The following is a 22,527-nucleotide window of genomic DNA, read 5'->3' on the forward strand; positions in this document are numbered from 1 at the left end:
TTTAGTAAAAAATAGTTTATTTTGTATAGGGTCTAAATGTTTGGTGAATAATTATTAAAAATTAAAATATAAATTTGATATTTTTACATATTTGAGGACATTTTTAAATTAAATATTATATTTTTTAAACTAACACTTTTTAGTTTTCATATTTTTAGGATCTAAAAATCTTGCAACAAATGAATATTAACAGCTTTACAATAAAACATTTTTTTTTTTATTTTTCTTTTATCAAATATAAAGTTGAGGGTCTGAGTGCCAACCAAAACATGGTTCTAACTAGCATTTTATAAAGGAAGAGGTATTGTTTCTTGTTTTGTTTGCTTAAATAGAAGGGAATGATTGGTACGACTTTTTTAAGAGAATAGTTGTTGATGTACAAGCAATGAGTCGAGGATAATTATTTGAGAAAAATATAAAGAAATCTTAACAAGCAATGAGCAGAGGGTAATTATTTGAGAAAAATATAAAGAAATCTTAGTTTTTCTTTTGTAAGTTCTATGAATTAATAAACCTACTAATATGTTTATATGGATAGGATTTGATGGTCTTATAGAAAGAAAAATATGATAACCTTTTAAATTTTTTTTAAATTTTTTTGTATCCTCCATTAATGAGAAATCAAATAACTTATTTGGACGCAACGCTATGCCAAGCTTATTAAAAGTTACAGGTATTAGGCCTATATGCATACTTATTCCAATTTCCAACACCACTTGGCTAACAGAAATTGTACATGTATTAGTCACGTTCTAAGCAGTCCCTTCCAACATGATCAGTAGAGTTTTCAAACTTTAAAGAATTTAAATTTGATTTCATAATAAATTTGATTGCAGTGTTTGGAATTATTACATCGTTATAACTGGGAGGGAACCACCACCACCAAACCCAAACACAACATTGGGCCATTATTAGATAATTAAGCAGAAACCAAATGGATCAGGTAAGATTAAATATAAACTTTACCATTTAAATTCTCAGTTACAGTATATATTTTCTATAACTGTAAATTCCTCTCTGAATTATTAAAAAATACACATTATGAAAAATAGTTTTTCCATACTAAAGTTATACGTATCAAACAAAATAAAAACAATAGATGCTACCTAAAATGTACCTAACCCAACAAAAACATATTGACTTGGTTATGCTTGTCTACAGCCCACTATTCCAATTCTTACCATACAATATAATCTCTTGATATGAACATTTAATTAATATATATATTGGATAAACAAAAACATTGAATAGTTACCTCAAAGTTAAGGCCATATTGTTTCATACTATTATTTTAGCGAGATGTGTGATTAAAATTTTAATCGACTGCATTACCAGAAAACAATCTAATACTTTAATTTTGTACCTAAGAAATTACAATCTCAAAGAGTATCATAGTTATTCTTAACTTAAGTTTGAGAAGATATAAATTTCATTTCTTATTATAGTATGAATAACGAGAATGATAAAAACACTTTAAAAAGGAAAAAAAGGCATATATTTATTCAGTAATAAGTTTTTTTAGATAATAATGATTGAAATGGGTTGTCAAATATAGCAATACTCCTGACCAAAATTAGTATTGCTTTCAGGTTGTGAAAATACTTTGTGATTCAAAATTTAAATGAAACAAATATCGAATTAATTTTTTTATAAAAACCTCCTTCTATTATTATTTACAAAACAACTAGGAAAATTATTGAAAGCATCATCGATTGAGATACACACGTAGGTGTGAGCTCGTAGTGACTAGGGCAAACGAGGCGAGACTCATTGTCAATTAACGGCCAAACCGAAAAATGCTGGCTCATTATAGCATACCCCTCGGCATAAGAAGTATCGACATTCGACATTTTCTTGCGCTCTCTCTCTACTTTCTCTCTCTACACCTGGAGGAACCCAAACTGGTGCCCCATTGACGATCTTCTCGATGCTCGCTTTCTCTCTCATCGCTTCATAATCTCTCTCTCCCTCCGCCCCATTCTTTCTCCTCTCACTCCAAGAACGACACTCCCAAGTCCTTCATTGCTCACTCTGATTGTCTCTCCGGTAATTAATCTCGAGATCTTATTCGTCGATTATACGAGATTGTTTCTTCTATAATCATCTCGATCGCAATTTGATTTTTAGGTTGTTTTTATAATGCGATCTCAGCTTTGGTTTGTTGCCTGTTGAATTTGCTTTGTGTTTATTCTGAATTTATACTGTGTTTGATTACTCAGAAATTAGAGGGAAAGAGTAACAAAGTGAATTATTTAAATTTTCGAGATTCTCATTTAAGCTAACCCAAATGGTTGTGTTATGCTCAGTTCACTATATTTTGCTTTATTCAGTCTTGATTTCGTTTGTTACTTTTGTTTTTTAGCAACCAAATGAGCATGTTGTTCAATTGAGAAAACTTGAATTTTTTTTTTTTTTTTACAGATTTATAATTTGTTTGGAGCTATTGAATTGAAGGTCCCTTTGGTTATTTGGTGGAGAATTGAGAATGGCTTCACTTTCTCATTCTCCCGTGAATTTTACTGGAAATTTGGCTGTTGGAACTTCAGCTTCGGATCTTCTCCGGAGCTCTAGTAATAGTGTTAGTGGTGTGCCTTTGAAAACCCTAGGAAGGTTACGATTGGGCACGAGAAGGAGGGATTTTATGGTGACTGCAAAGGTCAGGAAGGGGAAGAAGCACGAGTATCCATGGCCAGATGATGCGGATCCAAATGTCAAAGGTGGAGTCCTTACTCATCTATCGCCTTTCAAGCCTCTGAAAGTGAAGCCGAAGCCGGTTACTTTGGACTTCGAGAAACCTCTAATGAATCTGCAAAAGAAAATCGTTGATGTAATACACCCTTTCAACATACATACTTAATATGCTTATTTAATTGAGAGCATATAATAGTTTACTTTAGGATCCTACTTTTGTTGAGTGCAGGTACAAAAAATGGCAAATGAAACTGGTCTGGACTTCAGTGACCAGATTATCCTTCTAGAGAATAAGTATCAACAGGTAAATAACATATGACTCTGATTTACATTGCATCTCTTGTTTATTGGGAAGCCATTTTCCAGGTGTAACTTTGATTTGTTGCAGTAATCTAGAAAATTTGGTGACTTGAGACTTTAGATAAGTGCTCATGTTAGTAATCATCTATTGATTGTCGGCTTCTTATTTAGAGTCAAGTTTAGATTATCCACCACATTTTCTTTTCATTTACTTTTCCAGTGTTATGGCAAAAAGTATGCAACTGACAAAATTTGTTCCTGTTGTCCCATCCTTTATCAGGAAATTGAGTTGGTCTTTCATCAATCCCAAATCGTCCTGCTTCCTGCTTGTTCATGGATTGCTAGTGGCACTTAAATTTTCAAGATTTTGGTTTATTTATGTGCAATGAGTTTGCCGACCTTTCGCTTATGTTATAGACTTGTACTCTATATCTGATGTTTATAAATGCAAAACCTCGAACCATGAGTATTTACTTGCTTGAATATTATACTTCTGCAGAGTGCTTATAAATAATTATGGGATATGTTTCAATTTTTTTTTTTTTTTGATAAGTTATGTTTCAAATTGTGAACTTCAGTAGAGCATTCTCCACTCAAAATTCAACTTATCGTAAAGTGGAAGTAGTATATAAAGAAAACAAGATACAGTGGATAAATTGAGTTTCATATGCATTCACAATTTCACATTGGTTTATAATGCTTTTAAATGGAGATACAACTTTTTATCAAATGGAATTGAGTAAGGAACTGTAATGTTGTTGTGTATCTTATATGTGTAACTAGTTAAAGGCACCACAAGTAATGAATAGTGAGTCATAATATGTGCTTCTGTTATATCAAATACACATAGATATGCCTAAAAATTCAGTGTTGAGGAGCTGGAAAAGAAAATAATTGATTTTGATGCCTCGTGGAACAATTATAATCTCATTTTACTATCAACATGATATCTACTTGTCAAATTTACTGACATCTCTCCAACAAAAATTCAGGCTCTAAAGGATCTCTACACACATCTGACTCCCATACAGCGTGTGAATATTGCACGTCATCCAAACAGGCCAACTTTTCTCGACCATGTTTTTAATATTACTGAGAAGGTTGTAAGCCCTCTGGCTTCTTGTATTTTGTATTTTAAGCTCAAGCCTTAATGACACTGCAAAAATCTCATAATGTCCTTTTATGTGTCCATATGTCCAGTTTGTGGAGCTTCATGGAGATCGATCAGGGTACGATGATCCTGCCATCGTCACTGGTCTTGGAACCATAAATGGTAGAAGCTACATGTTTATGGGTCACCAAAAGGGTAGAAATACAAAGGAGAACATTCAACGCAATTTTGGGATGCCCACTCCCCATGGGTACGTATTGTGGGAAGGTCAAGTTTGTAGTAATGTCTTTATTTTTTTATATGGAGCTGAATATGGTGAGAAGAATTTTTTTTGCAGTATCCCATTAGCTCCTAAGCAAACATCTAAATTATAATTTCTGGTGCTTGTGGATATTCAGTTCAATTCATAAGGCTAACCTTCTTCCTACTGGACAAGAATATGTTTAGCCTAGGATCTAAACTTGTCTTTTCAACAGTTACCGGAAGGCTATGCGAATGATGTACTACGCGGATCACCATGGATTCCCTATCGTTACTTTCATCGACACTCCAGGGGCATTTGCAGACCTCAAATCAGAGGAACTAGGTCAAGTATGTGGCAAATGTATCATGAAGCTCTCATGATTCCCCTTCAATGTTGGCTCTACTGATTTTTTGCTTTACTTGTGTGCAGGGTGAAGCCATAGCTCACAACTTAAGAACTATGTTTGGTCTGAAGGTACCAATTGTTTCCATCGTTATTGGGGAAGGTGGCTCCGGTGGTGCTCTGGCCATTGGCTGTGCTAATAAATTGTTAATGCTCGAAAATGCAGTTTTTTATGTTGCCAGGTGATTTGAGATTGGATTTACTTGCAATATTCTAGGTATTGCAAAAATACATTTGAGTCAATGCATGTGGTGTTTCGTTGTCTAATTGCTAGATAGATCTCCAACATCTAGTTCATTATACCATTAGTTTGTAGATTATTGATTTCACAGCTAGCAAATTGGAAGGAAAAAGTGGTTGCTGGCTATAAGGATTTAGCTGTGTTGTTTCCCTTGATTTTCTTTGTAACACATTTCCTTTTTTTGGGATTTTTTTTTTTTTTCACATGTGCCTATCTAATTTATACTTGTTTCATCTCATCTCTCATTGTACAGCCCAGAAGCATGTGCAGCAATTTTGTGGAAGACTGCCAAAGCCTCTCCAAAGGTTGTACTAGAAGTTCTCTTTTTGTTGTCCATCAGAAAATTCATTTTCTTATTTTTATATATATATATTGTCCTGACAAAAATCACTTCCACTTTGTCCCTATGGAGACTTGAACCCTCAACCTTCCATTTTGGGAGGTAGAGGAGACACCAACTGGCCATAACCCTTGGTGGTCATCAGAAAAGATTAAATAGCTAAACTAATCGTAAACTCCTTTTCTTTGCAGGCAGCTGAGAAGCTCAGGATAACTGCAGGAGAGTTGTGCAAGCTGCAAATTGCTGATGGCATTGTTCCCGTAACATTCTACTACCCAATAATATCTTCATCGCATTTATGCATTTTCTCCTCTCCATCCCCCACCCCTTCTCCTCCCTCGCTATTGGTTTTTATTTTTTTCCAACTGCAGTGCGTTTTCTTGGGTGTTGGGGTTTGCGCGGCGCAATGGTAAGATTGTGCCATTGTGACCTAGAGTTCACGGGTTCGAAATGGAAAACAGCCTCTCTGCATGCAGAGGTATGGCTGCATACATCCAACCCTTTCCAGACCCCACCAATGGCGAGATCCACATGCACTGGGCTAGCCATTGTAATGCATCTTTCTTAAGCAAAGGGTGCAAGGGTGCAATACTGACAGTGGACTAGAATTTTGGGTCCTTATGCTTTGATCTGTGTTGCTTCAATTTGCTTTTCAACTTCAAACTGTCTTTTCACTTCCACTGTGTCTTAATGGGATTTTTGGAATTATGTAGGAGCCACTTGGTGGTGCACATGCAGATCCATATTGGACATCCCAACAGATAAAAACTGCAATCATTGAGTCAATGGATGTAAGTACATTCATGTTCTTCTACAAGAACATGAATAGGAGCTTACATTATGATACTGACATGCATATTTGATTTATATAGGAGTTTACAAAAATGGACACACAAGAGTTGCTAAGACATCGGAATCTAAAGTTCCGGAAAATTGGTGGATTCCAAGAAGGCCTCCCAGTAGATCCGAAAAAGAAAGTTAACATGAAATTGAAAGAAGAACCCATAGTTCAAAAGCTGGGAAAGACTTCAGAACTGGAGTTGGAAGGTGAGGTTGAGAAACTTAAACAGAAAATTCTGAAATCCCAGAAATCGTCTACAGAGACTCCGGAATTGGGCCTGAATCAGATGATAGAGAAACTGAAAAGAGAGGTTGACCATGAGTATTCTGAGGCAGCTAAAGCCATGGGTTTGGAGGACAGGATTGTGATGTTGCGGGAAGAATTCGCAAAAGCAAGGAATTCAAAGGACCAACTCATGCATCCAGTTCTAAAGGACAAGATTGAGAAGCTTAAGGATGAGTTCAACCAAGTTTTGCCATCAGCTCCTAATTATGTGAGCCTGAAATATAAGCTTGACATTTTGAAGGAAATATCCAATGCCAAGAATCTCTCAGAGAAGAACAGCAAAGCAGGCTCATTGAAACAGGAAATTAATAACAGATTCAAAGAGGTCATGGATCGGCCTGATGTGAAGGAGAAGATCGAGGCACTGAAGGCTGAAATTGAAAACTCTGGCGTGTCCATAGTGCAAGATTTAGACCAGGGGCTGAAGGATAAAATTTTACAGGTAAAGGAGGACATAGAATTAGAGTTTGCTGATGTTCTCAAATCTTCGGGTTTGCATGTTGAGCTGGCTTCATTCTCAGACGTCAAGGTTAAGATAGAGAACTTTAATGAAGAAATCAACAAGAGAATTGATGATGTTATAAATTCATCGGATTTGAAGAACAAGATTGAGATGTTGAAATTGGAAGTAGAAAAGGCAGGAAAGACACCTGATTTGGAGTCAAAAAGTAAGATTCAGACTTTGGAGCAACAAATAAAGGAGAGTTTGGCAGAGGCTATGAATTCATCTGGATTAAAGGAGAAGCATGAAGAGCTTAAGGCAGAGATTTCTGAAGCTGTGGAATTGTCTGGAGGATCAGATGGAAGTTTGGTTAAAGAAAATATAGAAGAGAGTTCCATGTATGATGGGTCAGGAGTAGAGATTAATTTACAAGCAAACCGTAGCTTTGCCTGATGTAAGTTCATTCATTCTCGTTACTCGTTGAATTCTTCTTCTTCTTCTATATATATATATATATTTTGCAATGGAGAAAGTTCATGCTTACCTTGAAGTTTAATATTGTTCGAGGGTGTTAGAAGGTGTTTGTAAGGTGGTGTCCTTCAATAAGTACTTGGCCCTTTATAGTTGATGTCTGCGAGTCAGGCTACCAGTTGTGTCCTGTATGTGCGTCTCTCTTGAGTATCTGAGTGTGCATGTGTCCTTATCAAGGTTGTTAGAATCGGGATTCTACCTAGGATTAACGAGGGGTCCATAGGATCGGAATCGTAGGATCGGATCGAGAATAGTAAGATTCTATAAAACTATTAGAAAAGTATCTTAAACTAACTTTCTAGATCAAATATTTTAGATATAAGTAGAGAATAAAGCTAAATAACTAATTCAGACACTCTAGGAAAATTAATTAACATTAAAAGATAGTAGGAAGCAAAATTAATTAACATTAAAAGATAGTAAGACGCACGACAAACACTTAAAATCAGTTTCTTCATTTCAACAAAAAATCAGCATAACAATCAAGCAAAGCATAACAATCAAGCAAAATCTTAGAGAAGAAATTAAAGTAAAGCCTATTAGAGAGAGAAAAATACAATTTAGTTGCCTGCCTAATTGTTTGAGCAATTTAGTACTTTTTGGTTAAAAAGAAACAAAATAGAGATAGAAAGAACAACGGAAAAAAATGAAGTCTTTGTTTATTTTTGTTTCAGAATTGACAAAGAATAGGTAGAAAAATAGAATTCTTTCTCTTAATTGTACTGAACAAGAAAGAAGAAAAGAGAATTTAAGAAGAATTAAACAAAGTAGAGGAAATTTTTGAAAATTTGAACGATACCTTTGAAATTCAGAGTTGATCGTCTCTACAGACTACATTTGACATTCATTTCTTTGTTTTTTGTTTTTAAATTTTAATTTTTTAATGTAACTTACCCCCAAAAAAAAAAAAATTTAATGTAATTAGGCTAAAAAAGTCGGGACTTTATCTTTAAAATGATTAAATTTATGAGTCCAAAATTAATTGTAGGCCCAAATAAATCCGGAAGAACAAAATAACACAAATTAGTAGAATCGTAAGATCCTATGCGATTCTACGATCCTACTTCTGATTCTCCCGATCCAACTAAGATTCTACTTCCCAAAGATTTTGGATGGGATCGGGGTCGTTTTGGCAATTTGAGATCGTAGTTGTAAGATTCTAAGATCCGAAATCGGGATTTTAACAACAATGGTCCATATATTTGTCTCTGAGTGTGTATGTGTTTGTGTGCAACTGTTTATATTTATTTATTTATTTTTTTCTGAGGAAAGAAAAATAGTTTCACCCCTCAGCCTGAGTTGAACAATTGAGATGGTTTGAAAATTAATTCACTCGGATCTGGAGTTTTATATGCCGTGCCTATTATATGGCAATTGTTAGATTTCTGAGGTCTATTATTGATTAATAATCTTCATTTATTTCTAAATTCAAGCGGTAACTTTTTATTAGCACATTGCAGGTGACGATGATTTAGGAACAAACCATGAGTGGTGGTTGAAAAATCTGCTGAAACCCTTGCATTAATGTCTTCCAGAAAGAATATACTTCAAACCCTAGATCTGTTACCAGCATTCAGTGTCATCATCCACCTGGACCACCTTCCAGAGTCTTCTGCTGCTTTTGCATCTACAGGAACATGGGACTGACACACAATGTCTGCTTATCTTGAAACTAGAATTTTCCCATTTTGAATCAATGGAGCCCATTTAATTAGCTTCCATGTTTCTTTTCTTTCTTTCTCTCAAATTTTTTTTTTTTTTTTTTTCTTTCGTTTTTGAACTTGTTTTTCCCTTATTTATAGGGTTCTGTTTTTTCTTGGCTAAACGGTGTTTCTCTTTATATTTGATAGACGCAAACAATTATGTATAATTATTCGAGTCGTAAACTAAATAACATCTTTTCAGATATTGGAAAGAGCATATATGGAGGGTGCCTTATACCAGATATTGCTGATTAGTTTTTGTGATTTCATGAATTTTTTTCTATTGAAACTGATACAATCACTTTGCCCTGTGGGGACGTTTTAATGAATTCCATTATATGTATATGTGTAATGTGGGTGTACATTTGCATGTTGATGGTCTGGTTGTAAAACTACAAAGGATATCTATTATACCTAAGGACAATCAGAATTCAACCCGAGCCCAGCCATGATGTCTCATGGGCTTGGACAACAGTTCTTGGGTTGGGTTGGGCTGGGCTGGATTAAAAAGCCTCAACCTGAATTATCTAGGTTTGGACTTGAGTAGGTTCTCCAACCTAAACCATTGTAACTATGTTTTTTATTTACAATAAGTTTAAATATATTATATACTGTAAATATTTTAAAACGGTGGTCAACATTTTATTTTCAACTTCTTTCTTCAAGAAAATCTCAATCTATTATATATTACTGAGTAGGAGAATTAATATTCAATTTTTATATATTTGTTAGAAATTTATATCCAGTTAATTTTTTTTTTTTCGTTTTTATGCATATAAGAGTAATCTAACTCGAAACTAGTCCGAGACCAAGCAATTTTCAGTTCAATGGTCGGAGATCAACCGATTTTCAGTCCAATTTATCTAATTTGAATTGGAAATGAGAACATACATCTAAGTTGAGTTGGAAAATGTGAACATTGAGCTGGAGTTGAAACTTTTATAAATTAGATTTTAGAAAGAGTTTGAACTTGTGTTAGTAGCATCAATTGCTGAAGCTCACGTTGGATATAAATTTATGGACAATACTTAGAACCTTAATAATGAGGATCTACAGCATCTTACATCCTTATCGTTGATATGAACCAATAATAAATTAACACATTTTATTTTAATTATCAAATCATAAATAGTAATCAAATCACTATTTTTGATTTGGTAAGTGAATATTTATAATTAAAAATGACATGTCGATTTATTATTATTTTTGTCCAAATTGTGTTTTCATAAAGCATAAACTCACATAATTTGTCACGAACTTGTCCAATCAAAACTCTCAAATTAATAAATATGGATGCAAAAAATTTAATAACATAACAATAAAAAAATCTCTTCATGAATTTTTAATGAACCGGACTGCAAAAAATTTTAATAACATAAAAATTTGTTACGTGATGGCTTGAGTATTTTAAAAATTAAAAAAAAAAAAAATGAAAAAGAAAAGCTAAATACGGTTATTGCAATTTTTACCCGTAAATATACTCAAAACTAGGGGTATTTTCTTCCACAAGCTGTTCGCTAACTGGACGTGCATACGAGGGTATTCTTGTTCAATTGTTCATCAGTTGTCGCCAGTGAGATCGTTAGAACCCTAGTTAGGGTTTTTCTAGTCCTAATTTATGAATTCAATTCCATAAAACTGTTAACAATTAGCCAAGGATTCATCGAGTGATCTCCGATCCACTATTGGAAGGCTTTATATATATAATTTACATCTTTCTAATATTTGTTCTTCAGACCTGACCTTGTAGAATTCTCAGTCAAAGTACGATCTCATGAAGACTAGGGCGTTATTGATTTGCGTGCTTCTATTTTCTTCATTGAATCCCATTCATGTTGCTTCGGAATCGAAATCGGAGGATACGAAGACAAATAAGTTCCGGGAACGAGAGGCCACCGACGATGCCCTTGGTTATCCCAACGTGTAAGTTTTCTGTTTTTTTTCTCTTTGATCTTGATAATTTTTCCGTTTGGTTGCTAAGAAAAATTTTCAGAGGTGGAACTTTTGATTTTTGGATTGAATCGGACATTAAATGTAAAATCAGTAGAAAAAAATACCTATTGCATTAGCTTAAATGCAAGCACATTAGCTTTTATTATGGATATAATTGATTGTTTTGTTTATATAACGTATTATATTGTGAATATTTTGTTTTGTTATCTGCAGAGAGGAGGATGAATTGTTGAATACACAGTGCCCTCAGCATTTAGAGTTGCGATGGCAGACAGAAGTTAGTTCTAGCATATACGCGACCCCGTTGATTGCAGATATAAACAGGTAGAAACTTATACCTCGGCTGTGATGTAGCTAGGTTTTGTTTAATCAACGCGGCATCAACTTCATTCTCTTACAAGTTCAAGTTACAACTTTTTTAACTGTCTAAAAGCAAAATTCAAAGTTTCAGGAAAAAATACAAGTAAAAGAAGCCAATATTGACGATGGCCATCAGTTTAATTGGAACATATATTAGTGATAGCTTATTCATAGAAAGAAAAATATTTTAGGGGCCAGAGATATTTTTTGTGAAGCAAACTGAAGAGGTAAAGAGTTCCCCAAGTTTGACAGCTAAACATCCCTCAAATTGGCTTGAGGCCAAAATGAAAAACTTTCATGACCTGGAAAAAGTTCTACACAATTGTCCTTTTGAAATGAAAAGATCAGTGGGAGATTTGAACCAATTGATAGAGTCGAATGAATTTGATACTTATGCATTCATTTTTTAATGTCGGTGCAATATCTTCTTGAGTCTGCCATGTCTTTCTTTAATTTTTGTTCATGCACTTTTGAATGTATGTTTTATTGAGTTTCACGTTTTATTACTCAGTGATGGAAAGCTTGATATAGTTGTTCCCTCTTTTGTTCACTACCTTGAAGTCTTAGAAGGTTCTGATGGAGATAAAATGCCAGGTATACCTTTTATTTGGAACAGGTGTTTTATATAAATTGTACTGCCTTAACTAAATATATTCAGTGTACTGCTTTGGTGATCTACTGAGATTTATCTGGACGCACTTGATTAGTTAAGAATTTTTGTTACAGATACATGACATAGAGAAATGCATTAAAGAATAAAATCTGTGTTTTACATCAGTTTGATCCAAATGCAACAGATGTTTAATTAATTGTCTCAACAATTCATCAGGGTGGCCTGCTTTTCATCAGTCAACTGTTCATGCCAGTCCTCTCCTATATGATATTGACAAGGATGGTGTGAGAGAGATAGCTTTGGCTACTTACAACGGTGAGGTGCTCTTTTTCAGGTAATTGTCTTATCACTTGTGAAAAAAACTTACAATGTGATTGTAGTAGTGCTCTAACATGCTTCAGACTTAGAATTATCCTATTTATACTATTATAGGGTTTCAGGCTACATGATGTCAGATAAATTAGAGGTACCTCGATTGAGAGTTAAAAAAGATTGGTACGTGGGTTTGCATCCAGATCCGGTGGACCGTTCTCATCCAGATGTTCATGATGACCGACTTATCCAGGAGGCTGTAATAAATTCAATCCCTCGTAAGTCATTGTCTCTATATGTCTGAATGTAGGGTATGATTTGCATTTTTTGTAATATGCTCAGTTTTCACGTCTTTCCATTCATTATATACTTAAGCAAGCTCTTATAGTACTCATCATCATCCTCTACCAAGCCTTGAACCCTTGCCATCAAGTTTGGAACATAGTATGTTACCCAAGAAAAAAGCAAGGAGGCCTAGTTGCAATTTCTTATAGTATCTTACTTGTTCAATTAAATTTTGTAAGGAAATATTTGATACATGTTTAGCAGAATCATACCGGCCACTGGCCATCTTGATGGCTGGTTGAACTGGTTGATCATGCAAATGTTGAATCGGCTTGATCCAGTCTGATTTAGAAAAGAGCTAAACATAAATTGTTACAAATATAATTCTTTTGGCTTACTAATAGTTTATAGGGTGCAGGGTTCTAAACTCCGATTTACCTAACCTCTGTATGAAAGTATACAATAGAAATACCTGGTGGACATTTCCTCATCTCAAAGCATATTTTGAAATGTCTATTGATACCCTTGATATTTGATAAACTGACAACCTAACTGTTGACGGACATTCAAAGTTGGATAAGCATGCTTCATAATGTAGCTTTGATTGCAATCCTGTGCTAGTTTAATCTTCATTTTCAGATTTGATTACCATTAGTATTTAATAGGGCTTTGTGTTCTTAGTCCTTTCTTATAAATATCATTTTGATCAGTTACCAAAGACATCTTTTTAATATCATTTAATAGTATTTTTTGTTAGTAGGCATCTTTTGTTATATTAGACATTTCCTTTTTGTCCTCGCCCCCAACACTTTTTCTTAACCGACTGCCAATATAAGCGAGTTGCAATTAACCTATTCTCTTTTTCCAGTTCATAGTTATTTTCTGTTGGTGGCATCATTAGGTGTGTTTGGAATCGTTATTGCCGGTTTAAATGATCCCAACTTTATATAATTATGTGAAGTGCAATATTCAAACCCCCGTCATGTCAATAATTGTTGATTTTCCTTATAGAACCAAATGGAAGCACACCTGTTGCAAACACTTCGCTTTCAACATCAGCAGAAGTTCATGTTGACAAAGTGAATGCATCCAATGTAGAGGATCAAGGTAAAAAGAATGATAGTCAAACAGAAGCAAACATTAAGCTGCCAGGGAGCACAGATAATGCTACTACTTCAGATTTAGGATCAGTGACAACAAGCAATGCTGAGAATGGAACAAACACTGGAAGACGTCTTCTTGAAGATAAGGACTCCCAAGGGTCAGAGGACAGTTCGGAATCCAAAGCTAAGAGCAATGAAAATGTTCGTGCTGCAACTGTGGAAAATGATGAAACTTTGGAAGCAGATGCTGATTCGTCTTTTGAGTTACTCCGTGATAATGACGAGCTGGCTGATGAGTATAATTATGACTACGATGATTATGTTGATGAATCCATGTGGGGAGATGAGGGATGGAGTGAAACACAACATGAGAAATTAGAAGATTATGTGAATATTGATTCACACATTTTGGCAACTCCTGTAAGTGTCACAGCAGATGAAATTTCTGATGGATGTGTGTTAGATATGATTAAGAGACTTAAATGAAACACGGTTTTTCTCCTTTTTATCAGGTTATAGCAGACATCGATAATGATGGGGTATCGGAAATGGTTGTTGCCGTGTCCTACTTCTTTGACAATGAGTGAGTTCCCTCCTATATGTCACAATTTGCTTCATGACTTTTTTCTGTTTTTTCTTTTCTTCTTTTAATGTCTGGGTTTGTGGGGGTGGGGGTGGGGGTGGGTGTGGGTGTGGGTGTGGGTGTGTGTTAATTCAAATTTTGTTAAGTCATACAGCTGGCATTTGATTTGAGCCTCAACAATACTATTGTATGTTTCTTTCGAAGTCCATCTTATCCTTTAACATTTTTCCCCCTAGTTTATCCTTTAACATTTTTATTATGGAATATATGTAGTTTAAGACATTTTTTGGTCAGTGTAGTTTAAGACTTTACCTAAGCAAATTTCTGGCAACATGTGATGCTTTCTCATAATTTTACTTCCATCACATCTTGAGTTCTCCAAATATTTGACTGTCTTTGTCCATTGGAGTTGATAATCTTATGCAGATTCTAGTGATAGATTAGCAAAAAAGGCATCAAGTCCCATTAGGGACAAAAAGTGGGTGAGTAAGTTAAAACTGGGGGGGGGGGGGGGGGGTGGAATAGACGAGCAAAAAAGACATTCACTCTACAGATGTGGTTAATAATTTTCACCTGCACCATTGCTGGGTTTGTGGAGATGCTGAGATCACTCTGTTGTTTCTTTTATGGGGCTCCTCATTTAAAATAAGGTTGATTTGGATATAGCTTAGGCCCTTTAGACTTCCTTATGTTGTCTTTGCTCTTTCTGGGATCTTCTTTTTTTTTTCTTTTTTCTTTTTTCTTTTTTCTTTTTTTTTCTTTTTTCGTTTTTTTGTCTTCGTCAAATGTGTAAATCATTTTTTCTTAATCTATGTTAAGAATTGCTGGACATGCTCATTGCTCTACTGGAAGCAGTTTTTTTCATGAATCATGGTCCCTTGCCTCTACTCTTTGGAACCTATACTTTATTCTTGTTGTTGCGATTTGGAACTGCTCCCATGTTGTTATCCTCTTAACGGTGTTCACCAGTTATCACTTGTCACTAAACACTTTGGTTTTGGAAACTTAATTGGTCATCTGCACTGATTTTCGTTTACTGAGGATATTTGAACTAATATTCTGTTATAATGTTGGTTGAACCAACAATCCTTGAATGTGTTGTGTAAGATAAAGATATTAGTAGGGGGCCACTAGAAATAATATGTTGGATAAAAAACTGAAAAATCCTTACAATCAAATGAATAAAGGGAAACCTGAAAAAATTCAAATATTTAGGGTGGAAAGAACGCAACCAATTAGGATTGGGAGATATTATAGCCTTGTTATTACCAAGACTTCTGTAAATTGTGCTGCTACTAGTGTGTGTTGAAGCCAACTTGATCCAAAGTTCCAAATTCAACCCAAGTTATTGTTGGGTTACCTGATCTAACCCATACCTGATCATTAGTGATTTACAGTAATGCACATTCATATTCTTATGCATATCCCTACTTTTAAAAGGCAAAAACATTAGGCAAGGCATAAACCTCAAGGATAAAGGCATGAATTTTAATGCTTCATCTTTTAGCTATGGATACATCATTATTTCTCAACTCTATCAAATGCAGTCTCCAACAACTTAGGTCGTCTAGTCAAATCCTTTTGGAACTGAAATTAATCACCCAGTGCAGTCATCAGACATTTTTCATGATGCCGAACATATGGCCTAAGTCATGGTTGCCCTTTATGTTATATGCGTTAATATGACTATTGTTAGAAATTTTAGTTATGTATAAATTATAATAACATTATGGTATAGTCAATTGGCCCTTAATTTTCCAGGAAATAAAAAATTGGCTTTATTGTGTGGCTGGATGTCTTAATAACTCAACTCAAGCCTTGACAAATATTAGTTGGGGTTGGAGATTTCAAAATCCAACATTGTTGTGAGAAGCTAGCCAATGCGGTAAATTGCCTAGGACTTGGCTCTTTTGAGTGCAGACCGAAGTTTCAATCTATAATGCTAATAAAAGTTTACTTAGTAAAGTTATTAATGTAAGTTGCAAAAGAAAATTACATGTGGCCCCTTCAAAGTCAATTAGATCTTTTTTGTCTTACTTTTAAAAATCCAAATGTGAGGAAAAAAAAAGAAAAAGTATCCATTATTCATATCCTAGGAAGCACAAACACTTTTACGAGTAAGCTGTATCTGCGTTGTATTTGCGTTGGACACCAACACTTCATGGACACTCCTTGGACATATGTTGAACACTTCATATACGTGCCCATAATTTACAAATAGATTTAATTGTGTTATCCACTTAGTGGACATTTTGCCAACGCTTTGCTGACCGTCCTAGACACTTCCCAGACACCCCTAACACAACTTTATATAACAAAAACACATATGCAGTAGTCATGTTCGGTGTTCTTTAAATAATTTGAACACATTTCAAGATGTCCAACTTTTTTTTCTTTAAGAAAAATTGGTACCATACACACGGTCACAAGTACAATGATATTTTTTCCACATAGAACAAAATTATTATTGCAAGGACAATAGTATCATATATATAATATAACAATAATTACAACAATAGTATGACTTCATCTTTTAAATTGGGTTGGGGTAACTTTTGGTATAGAAATCAGAAATGAATTAAAGTTTTATAATAATATTACTTACTAGGTGTATATAAATAAATATTATATTAGTATATAGCCATGTCTGCGGCTCTACGCTACACCTGCATCCTACTTTTCTAGGATTTAATGTTTGATATCGTATCTGTGTCTCCTGTCCATGTCTATGCTACTAAGTTCATTATCTATTCTGATATTGAGAATAATTTATGAAGATTTGTGTTTCTTTTCATTGAATATTTATTTCTTATATCTCTAGTTTCGTAGCATTGGAAAAAGTCGAAGTGGACTTCATGTGTTTCAGCTAACTAATTGTAATGTGACAGGTACTATGACAACCAAGAGCATTTGAAGGAACTTGGTGGTATTGATATTGGAAAATATGTTGCTGGTGCTATTGTTGTTTTCAATCTCGATACCAAGCAAGTCAAGTGGACGTCGCAATTGGATCTTAGTACGGATACTGGAAAGTTCCGTGCCTATATATATTCTTCTCCAACTGTTGTTGATTTGGATGGCGATGGGAATTTGGACATTCTTGTTGGAACTTCATATGGCTTGTTTTATGTCCTGGATCATAAGGGTAATGAACTGAAACTTTTTCTAATCACTCTTTATTTCATGGTTGTGGTCTGGTTTTGATCTGTCTCTTTAGAAATTTACCATGTTCCTTCTTTCTGTATATGCTTTTGCACATGCATTCTAAATTCCAATAATATTATTTATTAATACCTCGACCACTCATCCACTGTGTGGGCAGACTTCCTCTTTGATTTCATATCTCATCTACATGAATGGAGTCTGCGAGTTATTGGATTTACCTGTAAATTAGCAGGAAAATTTCCCAATTGTCTCTGTGTAGGATGAGCCTTTTTGTTTGTAATGTTGAACTTTTTTTTAATTTTTTCGAAGCCAGTACCTATTCCATATGAGCGTATGTGGCATGTCTGCATATCTGCAGTTATTTATATGAAGCAGTTAAATTACACTTGGGTAAAAATTAAATTTTCATACTCCCTCAGAACATTTTATAGCCCGCAAAAACTTTTTATAGGATATATCTTTTGGCAAGCTAATTATTGCGTTTAATGTCCCTCCTGTGCTTTTTATTCATTGCCAGAAATCAGGATATCAATGGAAGCCATCCTATTACCATCACACCCTCAATTAGAGTTTCAGTTTAATATTTTGTTAACAGGATTGTAGATCATGGGTAAGATGCATAGCCATAACCAACTGATGTTTGGCATGCGTGATAAGCACGGTGAAGGCATCCACTTCAATGGTGGGTTTAGCAAAAATGAGTGCCCAAAATACTATGAAGAGTCAGAAGAATTACAATTCTTGTTCTATGTGCAATTTTGTCCAAGTTATATACACACACACACGCACACACAATTTGTCCCAGTTATATATATACTTGTATATATATGCATCCATATGTATATGTAGATATATGTGAATGTGCTTGTTTGGGTGTACAGATATACACTGAACTTAAAAGAAAACATCGAGACAGTGTTTTGACACATATTGACAGCATATTTGGGTACTAAGTTGGCATAAGGCTTCTGGGAATTACCCTGAGGTCTGTTGTTCAGCTCATGGGGGCATCCATCCTCTGCCCTGAGTTTTCCCTATACCCGTTATTTGGGGGTGATTGCAGGTGTCCGAAGGGAATAGAGTTTTGCCCGAAGAGGGTGGGGACACCCTCTATTACTTGGGGAAAAAGAAGAAGAAAAATTTCTGTATTTTCAAATTAAGAAATACATGTTACTGGAATTCGCTTACAGCGATTTCCAAGGGTTTTACGTTACTGGACATTTTCGAAGGCGCAGCTGTGTTTTGAACAATAGTTCAAAGAAATGCTGTCCTTTTGGGTTCTAAATCGTCTCTGATGTGCTTTCATTCTTTTTACCAACTTGGAGACTAAACTGTTTTTAATCAGGCAAAGTGAGGGAGAAGTTTCCTCTTGAAATGGCTGAAATACAAGGAGCTGTAGTTGCAGCTGATATCAATGACGATGGCAAGATCGAACTAGTGACCACGGATACACATGGAAATGTTGCTGCATGGACTGCACAAGGGAAAGAAATTTGGGAAACACCTCTTAAGAGTCTTATTCCACAGGTAAGATGCAGTATTTATCTCCCCAGTTTTTTAAGCATTGTCTGAATGTAAAATAATAGTGTATGCTATATCCAATACGAAAATGTTGTTTCCAGGGTCCCAGTATTGGTGATGTCGATGGGGATGGCCACACTGATGTTGTAGTTCCAACAATATCGGGGAATATATACGTTCTTAGTGGCAAGGATGGGTCACTTGTTCGGCCATATCCATACAGGACTCATGGGAGAGTGATGAATCAAGTTCTTCTTGTTGATTTAAGTAAACGCGGGGCGGAAAAGAAGGGACTTACTATTGTTACAACATCATTTGATGGTTATTTGTATCTTATAGATGGAATCACATCATGTGCTGATGTTGTGGATATTGGTGAAACTTCGTAAGATACCTTTATTTTACTTTTGACACATTTTTTTTTTTTTTTTACTTGCTCCTTCCTCAATATTGAATTAAAATGCAAGTATCTTTACAACAGATATAGCATGGTCTTGGCTGACAACGTTGACGGCGGAGATGATCTTGATCTTATTGTGACAACCATGAATGGCAATGTCTTCTGTTTTTCAACTCCATCTCCGCATCATCCCCTCAAGGCAGGATACAACTAAATCTGATTTGTTGTGAATTAATGCTTTGTACTTCCCAGTCTTCACAATATCTATTATATATTGTGCATTTTTCAGGTGTGGAGATCACCTAATCAGGGAAGAAACAATGTTGCAAACCGCTTCAATCGTGAAGGGATCTATGTTTTACCTTCATCAAGAGCGTTCCGTGATGAAGAAGGCAAGAGTTTTTGGGTCGATGTAGAGATTGTTGACAGATATAGGTTTCCGTCGGGGTCTCAAGCACCATATAATGTCACAGTAAGATGCCAATTTCTCCTTGAGTACATTTTCCAAGTTATATAATCCAGCAGGTGAAAAAAATTGCCCTTGTCTAATCGAATTTTGTGTTATCCTAAAACTATGCAGATAAGCTTATTAGTTCCTGGTAATTACCAAGGAGAGAGAACCATAAAGCAAAACCAGATCTTTGATCGTGCTGGAAAACATCGGCTAAAGCTCCCAACAGTTGGAGTAAGGACTACAGGGACTGTTTTGGTGGAGATGGTCGACAAGAATGGACTCTATTTCTCAGATGACTTCTCCCTCACATTCCATATGTATTACTACAAACTGTTGAAGTGGCTTATTGTCCTACCTATGCTGGGGATGTTCGGTGTGCTAGTCATCCTTCGTCCACAGGAGGCCATGCCCTTGCCATCGTTCTCACGAAACACTGACTTGTAATGATCAGCTCATATCAAAATCTGACACATCCTTGCCAAAGTTTACAAAATGCTTATACTCCGATGTTGATCTAGTGCCAGAAACATCTAATGATTCAGAAGGGTTGCTGTGGGAGAGTGTGTGAAGGCTATGTTTTGGGTTGATCACACAATATTTGGACGTGTTACAAATGGGGTTACCTGAATTGAGTTCTGAAAATAGGAAACCAAATCTGTGGTACCTTAGCACCCAAAATTATTTTTTGATCTCCTTGGTCTTCTTTTCTCTCGTGTAATTTTGCTCTTAATGTTATATGAGGTATTGCTGAGGAAAATAGATATTTTCAACACCAGATTTTTTTTCACACACACACACAATTCGCTTTGATCTTGGGTTTTGAAACTTGAATAGAAAGAAATTGGACAAATCGAGTTGACTGAATTTTGTAATTAGGCTGGATAAAATTAAGTTACGTAAATTACTTTTCTTTGAGAGATTGAAATACATGATCTTATGTAACAAAATTTACAGTTAGCTTAATTTCGGTTCATGCTTTCATCGAAACCTGATAACCGACTTAATTTTTTCTTGGGTGGAGATGATGTGGTTAAGCATTCGTCAACATTCAGCATGTCATGTTGGCTTCTGTATCATGCATGGTCGTCCCAAAACGCAAAAAGGATTGAAGTAGTCAGATGCCTGATAACTGATAACTTACCCAAATTATGTTCTTAAGAAATCATCACTCTCTCTCTCTCTGTCTAATATGAAAACAATAAATTTTTTGGACAAACCAAAGATGATTTTTTTTTTTTAATTTTTGGTGTCTTCTTGTAAATCTTGACTTAACCCAAGTTCTTAATGGCATTGCAGTTAAAGAAAATCATTTCCGAATTATGTCACCTTAATTGTTGTATATTGAACTGGTTTTTACCCCTTGTCCAGCTCAAGAGAAGCACAAGAAATGCAAGAAAGTGGAAGCGGATGGAGTATTCTCATTTGGAATATAATGTTAATTCTATGTAAATATTAATCAACCTATGCTTCTATATCAATCAGGTTTAGCTACTATCTACACGACTTTGACGAATATTAGGCCATTTGCTCATCCCCATTAATGGTAGCCTATTAGTGCTGAGACTATAAGCACTAGGGTTTTACGTGGAGAGGTGCTCATCATGGTTTGCTTGGCTTAAAAGAGACTATAATACAAAATCTTCATCCGTGTTAAAAACTAGCTGGTTGTGCATGAATGTACTTGCACTGCAAGAATCCTTTCTAGTTTTTTTATTGATAATGCCGCAACATATCAATCTACCCAACCAATTTGCAAAATATATTTGAAATCGAAATGTCCTTCCTTTTCTCTAAAATGTGATGCTTCCCATTCTTTACCATCCAGAACAAATATTGAATTCTACCTGTTCCACAACCTCATTCAAAAACATTCTTGAAATCTCTCCTAATTATTATGCATGCTTTATGAGTTCCGACTCTGTTACCTCCCAAGTTCCAAGTTATTCAAAATCCCAAATCCAGACATTTGAAAGAAAAAATAATAATAAAAAATTAAATCCCACATAGAGCAAAGAAAAATAAGTTAGTGTTGTTCCTCTTTCTTTCCCTCGTGCCAAAAAATGGACAAAAAAAAAACAACTTATTTGCATTTCGTTTCAAAAAAGATTTCCATCAAAGTAGACCTCCCACACCACAGCAGAATTCAAAGCATATTGAATGAACTAAAATACGGTAATCAACCATCCACAAAACTAAGGCTCAGACTGAAATTCTAGCCAGTCATAAATATATATCACCATAACCTCAAAAATATATATATATATATATATCAAACATCAAGACACAAATCTAAAAATCACTTAGAAATCCATTTACATGGGGCAAAATCGAGTGATAGTTAGAGAATGAACATCAATGGCTTAAGCAGTCCATCTGTACTAAAGCTAAGATGTTAAATTATCGTTAGCCCAAAGTAACTTTGAATTGGGAAAGAGGGAACCATTCCTGTTTCTGTTGATTCATCCTTAATTTTTAAATCAGTCTTTTTGCTTCCTTCCCATACAAGTCTAGTGTTCTCTATGTGACAGTACCTTTGTGTTTAGCCGCCTAATGTGCACAAGAGTTTCAATTGACAATCATAATCCAACAAAACCCAATTCTATGTTGTGTTTAAAGCATCTTTCACAGACAAAATCCAGGTTTGCTG

The 22,527-nt window shown here is 35.0% G+C and overlaps 2 protein-coding genes across 3 annotated transcripts; both read left to right on the forward strand.

The window, feature by feature from the left end:
- Nucleotides 1–1,781: 1,781 nt before the first annotated feature.
- LOC132313241 (acetyl-coenzyme A carboxylase carboxyl transferase subunit alpha, chloroplastic-like) lies at nt 1,782–9,350 on the forward strand. The gene is made up of 12 exons (XM_059811929.1): nt 1,782–2,046; nt 2,422–2,827; nt 2,921–2,995; nt 3,984–4,091; nt 4,192–4,352; nt 4,579–4,693; nt 4,776–4,930; nt 5,243–5,294; nt 5,521–5,589; nt 6,043–6,120; nt 6,202–7,351; nt 8,889–9,350. The coding sequence occupies exons 2-11, from the start codon at nt 2,486–2,488 to the stop codon at nt 7,348–7,350; spliced, it is 2,304 nt and encodes a 767-aa protein (XP_059667912.1). The 5' UTR covers nt 1,782–2,046; nt 2,422–2,485; the 3' UTR covers nt 7,351; nt 8,889–9,350.
- A 1,286-nt stretch (nt 9,351–10,636) lies between these two features.
- Nucleotides 10,637–20,637, forward strand: LOC132313243 (protein DEFECTIVE IN EXINE FORMATION 1). 2 transcript variants are annotated; one of them, XM_059811930.1, is made up of 13 exons: nt 10,637–11,054; nt 11,298–11,408; nt 11,956–12,038; nt 12,274–12,391; nt 12,490–12,647; nt 13,666–14,177; nt 14,270–14,340; nt 17,229–17,485; nt 18,851–19,032; nt 19,128–19,411; nt 19,508–19,625; nt 19,716–19,898; nt 20,007–20,637. In XM_059811930.1, the coding sequence occupies exons 1-13, from the start codon at nt 10,906–10,908 to the stop codon at nt 20,322–20,324; spliced, it is 2,544 nt and encodes an 847-aa protein (XP_059667913.1). In that variant the 5' UTR covers nt 10,637–10,905; the 3' UTR covers nt 20,325–20,637. The 2 variants fall into 2 exon arrangements, with proteins under 2 accessions (XP_059667913.1, XP_059667914.1); XM_059811931.1 differs by lacking the exons at nt 10,637–11,054; nt 11,298–11,408; nt 11,956–12,038 and having other exon boundaries at nt 12,306–12,391; nt 12,498–12,647.
- Nucleotides 20,638–22,527: the final 1,890 nt, after the last annotated feature.

The sequence above is a fragment of the Cornus florida genome, unplaced genomic scaffold (assembly GCF_030987335.1).
Source record: "Cornus florida cultivar Cherokee Brave unplaced genomic scaffold, ASM3098733v1 CherokeeBrave_3.0.0_Hap2_Chr06, whole genome shotgun sequence".
NCBI classification, from domain to species: domain Eukaryota; kingdom Viridiplantae; phylum Streptophyta; class Magnoliopsida; order Cornales; family Cornaceae; genus Cornus; species Cornus florida.